The 11197-nt window shown below is 39.2% G+C and overlaps 2 protein-coding genes across 4 annotated transcripts; one reads left to right on the top strand and one right to left on the bottom strand.

Annotated features, from left to right (window-relative positions):
• Positions 1–453: 453 nt before the first annotated feature.
• LOC112721432 (ATP-dependent Clp protease ATP-binding subunit CLPT2, chloroplastic) lies at positions 454–7125 on the top strand. 2 transcript variants are annotated; one of them, XM_025772498.3, is made up of 5 exons: positions 454–872; positions 951–989; positions 1076–1185; positions 2087–2266; positions 4735–7125. In XM_025772498.3, the coding sequence occupies exons 1-5, from the start codon at positions 607–609 to the stop codon at positions 4890–4892; spliced, it is 753 nt and encodes a 250-aa protein (XP_025628283.1). In that variant the 5' UTR covers positions 454–606; the 3' UTR covers positions 4893–7125. The 2 variants fall into 2 exon arrangements, with proteins under 2 accessions (XP_025628283.1, XP_025628282.1); XM_025772497.3 differs by having other exon boundaries at positions 474–872; positions 1073–1185.
• LOC112721431 (protein DETOXIFICATION 56) lies at positions 5270–6903 on the bottom strand. 2 transcript variants are annotated; one of them, XM_029290216.2, is made up of 2 exons: positions 5524–6903; positions 5270–5412 (listed from the first exon to the last, which is right to left on the bottom strand). In XM_029290216.2, exons 1-2 carry the CDS (start codon positions 6901–6903, stop codon positions 5362–5364), a joined length of 1431 nt encoding a protein of 476 aa, XP_029146049.1. In that variant the 3' UTR covers positions 5270–5361. The 2 variants fall into 2 exon arrangements, with proteins under 2 accessions (XP_029146049.1, XP_072063007.1); XM_072206906.1 differs by having other exon boundaries at positions 5270–6903.
• Positions 7126–11197: the final 4072 nt, after the last annotated feature.

Genomic DNA, 11197 nt, shown 5'->3' with positions numbered 1-11197 from the left:
CCTAATACTTACTTAAGCAGACAAATGAGGTGACCGCTTAACCCACCTAAATTGGTTAGAAACATGTTTATTTATTTCCAGAATTCCATTGACGTGAATATCTTTCACTTTAGTTTTTATTTTTTATTTTTTTTGGTCTATTTCTTTCACTGTATGTTGGACTTTTTATTGTTGACATTAATGTTTTAGGTTGAGTCTTTTTTCTGTTGGTAATTGAGAGATTAGGGATTTTGTAACATCATAGTTTTTTTTTGACATGCTGTAACGTCATATATCGATAGCAGTAGCACTTTGAGTGCACTGGGTATTTTTTTTTTTTTTGGTCAAAAGTGCACTGGGTATGTCACGAACGATTCGGGAAACTCACGGGCCCCTGTGCCATTCTATCTTTAGGCCCATATTATTTTAGCCCAATTTTCATACACAAGAAGTCTCCAAAAATATTAGAAGAAAGGGTGAGGTTTGACTGTCTGAGTTGATGTTTCTATATACGACGCGGTATGGGGGTTTGTGTTTCTATTTTCAACTGCCAAAAAGAAAACAGAAAAGAATTCAACTTTCTATCTATCATCAAGGTGAGTGTTCGCAGCAACTGAAACAGAAGAAATGGCGGCTGCTGCTGCTGCTAATGCTACTGCACACTCCTTCTCGAAAGTTCTGGCAACCAATCTGCCACGTCAGAATAAACTCCATTACGGGGAACTTTCAGCTCAGGCGATTACGCCGAGACCACTCAAGGGCTCGTTTCTCGGCGCCAAGGTATTCTGCGTTCAGCCTTGCACCCTAACACCTCAATTCGTGTCTTGTTGCAACACCAACCGCCGGCGCCACCCTCTCGCTTCCACCGCCATCTCCTTCAGCCTCCCCACCGCGTAAGCCCTTTCTCTCTTTCTTCTCTTCGGTTCTCCCCAATTCTCCAAGTTATCGAGTTGTTCAGATTTGTTGTGCAGAAATCCAGAGAGAGTTTCTTCGGTTGACAACGTTCCCAAGTGAGTATCTCCAAATATAAGCCACTATTATTTTTATATTTATTTTGATTGGCATTGTTTGGTTGGTTGTGTTTTGATGAGAGGAGATGGTCTGGGAAGGGTATAAAGTCATTCGCGATGGGAGAGTTGGAGGCTAGGAAATTGAAGTATCCCACTACGGGGACCGAAGCCCTTATAATGGGAATTCTCATTGAAGGTAATAATATCATATCCTTCTCTCCAATTTCCCTTTTTTGATTCCTCATAATATTTGCTTATCTTCTGCTGCATTCAAGGGCTTGTTACCATAATCGCTGCCACAATATTGCACAGCGGCAGTTGCAGCTGCATTTGGTACAATTTTTCATATCATAAGAGAACTGCACCTGTGACTGCAGCTGCAATTTAAAATGATTCTTGGTTTAGGGTATCGTTTTGGGATACAACGTTATTCCTCCACTAGATGAAAATTGAGATAGATAAATGTGCAGGGCCTTGAAATTTTGGATAACAGCTTGGTTTAGTCATGTTAGTCCTGAAATAGGAGAGTATTGATTAAATTGTGCTAATCATGTCAGCTATTAGGTGGAAGTAGTGTAAGAGCATTTAATAGTTTCACATGTGAGGACTTTACACAGATATTATGAATATCAGTCAGGTTCTATAATTTAATTTTCAATTTATTTTACCATTTAGCCATCTAATTTCTTGTGCTTCTATTTTCCTCCTTTCTCACTTTTTTCACTGCCTGTTCTCTTTGATAGAATTAGAATCTTATCTGACAACTATAGTTGGAAAGTCATCTACTTAGTTTGTATTCAAAACACTTATGGAGTTAATTCCCTCCCCAAACAAATTCAAGGGATCAAAGATACTTTATCTGTCTGAGTGTCTTCATTTGAGCTGGAAAATCCCACTGTTGCAAGTTGCAATGTACGTCCCATCTAAAGGCACTCATTTATAGATGCACCCCACAACATACATTCTCTTGTGTTTATGCCTTTATGGCATTTCTTATGTTTCAGTGTATTCTAGTTATTTGCATCCCTTGCAATGTTACTATGTCTTTCAATTTTATGTTTAGATGCCAAAGTGACAGATCTTTCTCCGGGCTGTAGGAACTAATGTAGCTGCTAAATTTTTGCGAGCGAATGGGATTACACTTTTTAAGGTGCGTGATGAAACTGTGAAGTTGCTCGGGAAAGCTGATAGGTTTTTCTTCAGCCCTGAGCATCCTCCATTAACTGAAGAAGCCCAGAGGGCCCTTGATTGGGCGGTTGATGAAAAACTAAAATCTGGTTAGTTCTCACCCTTTTCTTATCCGTTGTTATTTTAAATATAATTTGGAAAAACAACCATTTGTACCTATAAACTTTACGAACGCTGACAAAAATACACATTAAAGAACTAACGTTGTATCCGTCAAAGATGGATTCCGTACAACAAAGTACTCAAATTCTAAATTTATGTTGACTTTCTAATAAAATTCCAGAATTACCCCATCCTTTATCTTTAACCCCTCCTCTCTTCTTTCCCAAATCTCAAACACCTCCATTGCCACTACCTTAACCACCCTCTATTCTCTACTACTCCACTAACCACCACTGCCGCCATCTTTCCACGCTGACGATGACAAAGACGACAAAAAGGCAACTAGGCAATCCATCTGTTCCCACGCAACGCTACCACCTTCAACTGCAGCCACCCAAACTCCGCGGCGGCCCCAGCGCTGCCTCAAGCCCATGCACAGATCACCTATACCTTGGCACAGTGGCAAGTTCAGAGTTTAGAGCCACCAGATTCAAGCTCCAGCAGCGCCGATGCACAGCGATGCCGCAATGCCTCTCCGGCCAAGACCCCGTCTAATGCCGCCACAAGAAGGAGAAGCTCCGGAAGCGAGACTGAACCGAGATCCAGCACGCAAGGTCCCTGCCTGTGGTGCGATTCAACTCCTCCTAGGTCCACTTCAAGCTCATGGACTCCATGGAGAAAGGTCCTATATTTACAACAGTACAAATTACAAATTTATTATATAATTAATGAAGTTGAACAAATCTCCTGTAACTAATAATTTATTTGTTTTTATCTATACCCAAATTGAACCAATTGAGTGTATTCATTGTTCAAATTCTCTCAGAAATCTCCAATCATATATATGTTAGGATACTTGTCAAGTCAGAGAATGACTCCGATAACCACAACGGCAATGGAGGTGTGTGGCGTTGACCGTGACGAAGATGACGCGGGGTTTGGGGAAGAGGGGGAGAGAAAGGGGGAGGGATCCGGTTGGAGAGGTTGTGTCGGTGATCAAGTTTCTTGGAGATGGGTTCATGAAGATGGAAATGCCGTCATGGTAGCGGTGGTGGAGTAGCAGAGAAAAAAGGTGGTTAAGGTGGTGGTAATGGAGGGATGTGAAAGTTTGAGTGGGAAAGAAGAGATGGTTGGGAGTTGATGTTGAAGATAATGGTGGGGCTAATTCTGGAATTTTATTAAAAAGTCAACATGAATTTAGGATTTGGGTACTTTTGTCGTACGGAATCCATCTTTGATGGATACAACGTTATTTTCCTTCTTTAATGGGTATTTTTGTTAGCGTTCGTAAAGTTCATTGGTACAAATGGTTGTTTTTCCATATAATTTATGCATTCCTAGTTTTGTATTTGAAATTTAAGTTGATTGAGGTTTAAATTTTATTTAGTTTGATAGTTTGTTTTGTTTCTCTCTCTCTCTCTCTCTCTCTCTCTCTCTCTCTCTCTCTCTCTCTCTCTCTCTCTCTCTCTCTCTCTCCAGCATTTAGTTTGATAGTTTGTTCTGTTTCCAAATTATTATTATAAGGAGAGATGTCTGATGTAGGATCAACATGACATTGTACTAACCAGTAACCCATGCTGTGTATGGAACCTGATACTTGTAGGCCCTGCTTGCTCATTTTATATTTATGATTTGTGTAAAAGTTTTTACTTTTGGGGTTTAGGATCCAAGTAAAATACATAGATAAAATTCACAAGAAAAAAGAATGTGGTAATAGTTGAGTGTGCGTGGTACATTTTTATGTTTCCTCCATCAGAGGTATTCTATTGCCCATGATTCTAGTTCATTCAGTTATATTCTATGAAATGACATATTTGTTTGTAATAGGTGTCAAAATTTTCTTTTGCAGTTCACTGATAATTTATTTAGTTTGTAAATTGTCTTTCTGATTTTAATAGTAAATGAGACCACAATACAATCATGATCTTTGATTAAAACCAGTGTAAATCCCCTTTGGAGTCTTGATGAATTTAAGAATGATTTCGTTTGATTTTAACTTATATTTAGAATTGCATTTCTTTCTAATGGTTAACCGAAAACCATTTTTGATTCTGACACATTTTTTTTGCATCATATTTACTGTTAACTGTAGACGGTGTTTGCTTATTAGAAAAGTCTTGTTATAATGTGATAATGGTCTTAATCATATTCCTTTTTTTGCTAAAAAGAAAAGAAAAGAATTCACCTGTTTGCTTTTAGTTACTTATCCACATGTTCTGTATTTCATTGCTATGTTGGATACAAGTAACAAATTATTCAATATTGCTAGAAAACAACTTCCATTACAGGTATATAGTGCTTTTGAATACATTTTCAAGGATAATATCCTTTGCGATATTTTCTTATTTGCCAATAGTTGGGATTCATCAAATGATATGATTCCCATCTACTGTTCTATCCACAAAGCTATAAGAAATTAAATAACATATTTCCTAAATCCATCTTTGACTTGCAGGTGATGGTGGTGAAATAACCACAGCCCATATACTTCTTGGGATTTGGTCTGAAGTGGAATCCCCTGGTCATAAGATATTGTCCATCCTTGGCTTTAATGATGAAATAGCTAAAGAGCTGCAATCATTAATTTCTAAACCCGGTTTCAAGGATGATTGATGTTGAGCTTTTAGATCTATGAAAAAAATAATTTTGATTTGAGTGTATTGTGATAATTAATTTGATGTAATTGTATAATAGTTAGATAAACGGGCTTTTTATGCCCTATTGGTTAATTTACTATTTTCCAAAGATGAAGTCCGTCCCACTCACTGTATCCACTGATAACTTTTTGGAGGATTCACCTTTTTCAATAATTTTTAGGGAAAAAACAATGTGTTGTTTCTCATTTTCATTGGATACCAAGTTGATTGGATGAGGTAGGTTCTACACCTGATCCAATTGTTGAGAAAAGTTGGTTTTGTGCCCAAGAAATGGTGAGTAAAAAAATAGTTTTTTATACAAAAAAATCCTAGATCAAAGAAACACATGGGGTGTTTGAGACGTTTCAAATTTGTTCTCAGCTCCACACCAAATATTTGGAGATATACATGCATTAAAGGGGTGATAAGGATGTTAGAACATACTTCTAAACTTCTTCATGGACATGATTTACGTCATGTCTTGGAACTTCCTGCACCTGTGCACAAACCAATGTTTGAGCTTTGGCAGCTTCATCCATCCAATTTATTCTTGCAATGAATGTTAATAAAAAAATAAAGCAGCTAACAACACCAATCAAGAGCCCTACCAACAATCCAGCAAGACCTAGGTGAAGCTTAAACGCAAAAACCAAATCCAAAGGAAGTGCTATGAAATAGAATCCACAAAGATTTGCATACATGCCAAGCCAAGGTCTCGCTGTTCCTCGGACTATGCCACCACAAATATTCAATGGAAAATTGAACACTTCCACGAAAGCCATCAGCAACATCATCTTCTTCACTCCCTTTATAATGCTGGCGTCGTGGCTGAACACTGCACCCCAAGTTCCCCTTGCAGCAACCATTACCGAGCTGCCGATGCTTCCTGTGATGATGGCAATTGCCATGGACACGCATGCTGATCGGTAAGCTTGGCCGGGTTGGTTTGCACCAAGCTCGTTTGAGACACGGGTGGATACAGAGGTGCCTAGAGACAACATCACTGAGTAAAGCAAGTAATCAAAGTTGAGCACTATGGCTAGAACTCCAAGCGATTGCTTCGCACTCGACAAGTGCCCGGCAAGCAAGACAAGAATCTCATAGCACCACCACTCAAGGCATGTGTTGAGGCAGCATGACCCACAAAGCTTGAGAAGCACAATCCAGTCGATGATATGCTGATCCCACCACCCTCCTTCCTTCCACCTGCTTCCATTTCTTTTACTACATTCAAGAATCCAAACATAAGTAGCCAGCAGAATAACAACCACCAAATCAGTTATCCAAACTGCCATCGCAACTCCTCGGAGCCCCATGGCCTTGGAGAGTAGTATGTTAACCGGTACATGAAAAGCGAGCGATATAGCCGAGGAGAACAAGGTAGGCAGGGTAATGCACTGAGAGCTCAAGTATGCTCTCAAGGGACAGAGTAATGAGGTGACAACCAAGTTAGGTAAGAGATACCTAACATAAGATTTGGCCACAATTGCTATTTCTTGTTGCTGGCCAAGGAGAATCAAGATCTTATCAATGTTAAGCCACAAGAAAGATATAGGAATTGTTACCATTAGCAACAAAAGAGTTGTCATGGGAAGGGTCTTGTGAAGGAGCTTAATGTTCTTAGCTCCATGAGCTTGTCCGCAAAGAGGTTCCATGGCGCCACATAGACCATTCAACACGGACAATCCGGTGACATTAGTGAAAGACAAGCCGAGGGATCCGGCTGCCAGGTTAAGCTCGCCAAGGCGGCTTAAAAAGGCTGTAGTGATGGCTGTCTTGGCAAACCAAGCCAAGTTCATGGCCACTAGAGGGAGGGCTATTCCACGCTGAGCTCGAAGCTCGGCGAGCACCATCTTGACAAGAGGTTGTTGTGGAGGTGGTGAGGAGGGATGTGACAGTGCATGTGGTTGGTTAGCCTTATCGGTTATGGTTTGGTCGTCTTCTCCCAGTGACATTTTTGCTGAGATAATGGTTTTTGGATGGTTCATGATATTTGCTAGAAGGTGAGTGCATGAGTTTCGTGATGAGTGGGACTTGGGAGTTGTCGTTTTTTAAGGAGGAGGATTATATTCAGTGGTATCATCAGCACGTAACTAGGATTTTGTTCTTTGCTGAAAAATAAAGGTTGTGGGTTAGACATTTGATTTATATAATTTTGTTTTTGTCCCATATTTTTCAGTATGGTAAACTAATAATTATTTTATCGTAAATTTGAGCTTCATTTAATAATTCTGTCGTTGACTAATAAATTGCTATATATACAAAATAATATTTAAACTCTCATCACTTAAACGGACAAAAGAACTAACCGATCAAGCACAGTAAATTTGATTTGATTTATATACTAATTACAAAAAAAAAATTCAAGAATTAATAATTTTAATTTATATTGATCAACACATTAGCCCAATATTTTTAGTCCAAAAGTTTAATATCTTATTTTTATCTAATATTTTTAAATATTATTAATTAATTAATGATTAAAAATAACAAATTATGTTAGTCTTTTATTATTGTTCTTATAATAGTATATAGTGCCTTATGAGTGTGATCAAAATGCAATATCAGCAATATGCACTTGAATTGTTGGGGTATGTAGAAAAATAAATAAATAATTTCATGAACGAACTTAACGTCACTCAATCATGTAATAACCTCTGCAATTTCATCACGTGTAATTAACCTTCTATATCAATGAGTTATAGCTCAAATGGCATAGTCTCTTCAAACTCAATTAAGAGGTTGCGGTTCGAGTCTCCTATCTTTGGTAAAAAAAAAAAAAAAATTAACCTTCTATACTTTTATTTGGTAAAAGGAAACCTTCTGCCCCGCTAACTACTTTTTATTTAGAGAAAAGGACAAATAAGTCCCTAACCTTTTACCTTGCGGACATTTTCGTCCCTGACCATTGGAAAATACATTTAAATCCCTGATCTCCTTAAAAATAGGACGAATCAGTCCCTGCGTCAAAAAGCCACCGTCAGACCCAACGAAAAAGTCTGACGTGACTCCCCTTCTGCTTACCTGGTATGACGGCTGCCAACGTGGCACATTAGGGAGATGGAGCATTTGGAAAGTAGACAAATAAGTCCCTGGAGCCCAGAACGACGTCGTTTACATCACTGTCCCTTATATACACTGTTACTCCTTTACTTATGTATAATGTCTATAACACCCACACAGTTGAGAGAGAATAACATTAAGCCCTAAGAAGACCAACGATCAAACGCAAGACTCTGTTTCTCCCTCCAAAATCACTACCCAGACTGAGAAGTTTCCAGTGCGCATTCATTGTCGAGGAGGGAGAACCATTCAGTGTTGTCTGATTTGCCGTATTCGTCACCGGAGGTAAGAATCCATTGCGCTGCTTAGTGAGTCGATTTTCAGGTTCAATGGTTATGGAAGTATAAACTGTTTTTGTGAAAGGATTGTCTGTGCATGGTGATAGTAGTGGTTAAAAAAGTATGTGCGTGGTTTCCGTGAGAGTGATTGAATGTTAGGGCAAAAAGAAATTCTTGGTTGATTTCTGTTTTCGTATTTTGTTTACGGACATTGCTGTTTGAGTGTACGCTTATTTGAACATTGATTTTTGTATTTTTATTTTTGAAGATGGTTGATGTGTTTGTAGTGCCAGTTTTCCACCATGGAGGTAGTTTTGTTAGAACGAGTAATGGAACTATTGTTTATCAAAATGGGAAGGTAGAGAAGTTTCCCGAAATGGACTAGATTTTGCAAATTTTGGGGACTTGATCACACTATTCAAAGGCTTGGGGTACCAATCGTACAATGCAGTTTATTGGTATGATCTAATGAGTGCTGATGTTGAGTCGGGACTGCATATTTTGACGGGGATGCAGGTATTAATGCCATGCGTGAGAACAAAATGAAGAATGCAAAGACGAATGAGTTTTACCTGTACTTTGACCACCCTGTTGATGAGCCTAAGATTGTGGAGGATGGTGAAAATAAAGGTAAGAGTCCTGTGTTAGAAGAGGTTCAGAGTTCATCTTCGGATGATGGGTATGAGAGTATGGAGGATGAGCCCTACAAACCTCCACCACCCGGATTTGAAAGTGATAGTGATGATAGTGCTACTAACAGAGGAGGTAAGAGGATTAGTAAGAGAAAGGAAAAATTTGTGTCTCCAAGTAAGGCATCTGGAAAGAAGCCAGCTGCAAAGAAGACAGGTGTGAAAAGGAACAAGAGAAGTTGGGTAAAGAAGGGACAAAACAGTGGAATGGGTGCATCTGAGGTGAAGAGAAGGCAGCAGGGTAGGACTTGGCCCAATGAGAAGCAGGCCAGGACTGGGCCCAATGAGCAATAGCCCAGAAGTGATGTTGGGCCAGGCCCTAACGAAGAGCCCAACAGAGATGCACAGCCCAACATAGATCCAACTGTGAGGTTTTATGTGAGTGGGTTCCAAGATGATGATGATGATCCCATATATGACTACTATTCTAAGGATTTATACACTCCTATATCATCAGATGATGAATCCAGCAAGCAAATATTTCCTGAGTTTGATGATGAATATGCTTTTGGAGAGGGACGATTTGAATTAGGGACTAGGTTTGCAACCATAGACAGATTTAAGGAAGTTGTGAAAGACTCATTTATTGCAGAAGGTAGAGAGCTTAGGTGGTTTAAGAATGACAAGGAGAGAGTTAGGGTGGGATGCATGGATGATGAGTGCCCGTGGTTAGTTCATTTGTCATACAACAAGTCATTGCAATGCTATCAGGTGAAGACTTACAAAAACGAGCACACGTGTGCTCGGGACCTGGGTAGTAACGCAGCTGATCAACATTGGATTAGTAAGAAGGTGGAAAAGAGAATGAGTACACAGCCCCACATGAGAACAAATGAGGCCGTTGACTTTCTGAGAGAGGAATTCTCACTCACTGCACATCCAAAAATGGTCTATAGAACAACTAAAGAGGCAAGGGAAAAGATAATGGACAATGAGAGGGAGCAGTATAATAATGCTAGGGATTATTTGTTTGAGATTCTGAGAAGCAACCCTGGGTCTAGGGCAGAACTCTGTGTAACACATATTCCTCAATCCCTTCCTGTGTTTGATAAGCTTTATATAGGGTTAGAGGCATGCAAGCAGGGTTTCAAGAGTGGATGTAGGCCTTTGATCCACCTTGATGGTTGTTTTCTGAAGACATACTATGGTGGACAACTCCTAACAGCAGTGGCCCAAGACGCGAATAATCAATTCTATGTTGTTGCTTATGGAGTTGCAAGGTCTGAAACAAAAGAGTCTTAGAAGTGGTTTCTGACTCTTCTTCAGGAGGATTTGGGTGATGTGCAGACTCACGGGTGGAATTTTATGTCCGACCAACAAAAGGTAACATTCATAACTCTTTACTTAGTTGGTTAATAATGCAACTAATTAGTTATTACTGGTTTCTGATTAATAATGTTTACTTCTGCTTGCTTTTATGATTTATTCACTGATTAGTTCTGCTTCCTTTCATGATTTGTTCACTGATAGGGTGTGGTTAATAATGCAACTGAGTAGTGATTACTGGTTTCTAATTCATAATGTTTAGTTCTGCTTCCTTTCATGATTTTTTCACTTATAAGGTGTGGTTAACAATGCAACTGATTATAAATTATTGGCTCTGATTAGTAATGTTGAGTTCTACTTCAGTTGGAGAGTTAGGCACTCATTAGGGTATGATTAATAATGCAACTTATTACTCATTACTGGTTCTGATTAGTGAAGATTTGTTCGTGTATTGTGTTAGGGATTGCTGCCTGCATTGAAAGAAGTTATGCCAAATTTCCATCACCGAAACTGTGTGATGCACATTTGGAAAAACTTTAACAACTGGTTTAAGGATTTGTATATTCGGGAGGTAGTTTGGGAATGTGCAAAGTGCACTACCATACCCAAATTCAAAGAACAGATGGAGAGGCTCAAAGGCATTAATCAGGGGGCATGGAAATACCTATCTAAATTTGATCCAGCTACTTGGGTGAAGGCATATTTCTCACACGGACCAAAGGTAGACGACCTCACAAATAACATGTGTGAGGTGTTCAATGCAAATATTGTCAACTATAGAAGCAAGCCTATCCTCACAATGTGTGAAGAAATTAGATGCTATCTGATGAGGAGGATGGTTAAGCATAAAGATCTGCTTGGCAATTATACTGGAAAGCTCACACCTGTTCAGCAGAAGAGGATGGAGCGTCTAATAAGGCCTAGCAATAAATGGCGTGCAGACTGGACTGGTGACGAAGAACGTAAGAGGTTCGAAGTAAGTCGTA

The sequence above is a fragment of the Arachis hypogaea genome, chromosome 11, assembly GCF_003086295.3.
Source record: "Arachis hypogaea cultivar Tifrunner chromosome 11, arahy.Tifrunner.gnm2.J5K5, whole genome shotgun sequence".
In the NCBI taxonomy this organism is placed as follows: domain Eukaryota; kingdom Viridiplantae; phylum Streptophyta; class Magnoliopsida; order Fabales; family Fabaceae; genus Arachis; species Arachis hypogaea.
Note: the sequence above shows the minus strand (reverse complement) of the source record. Positions and strands in the feature narration are given on the sequence as shown.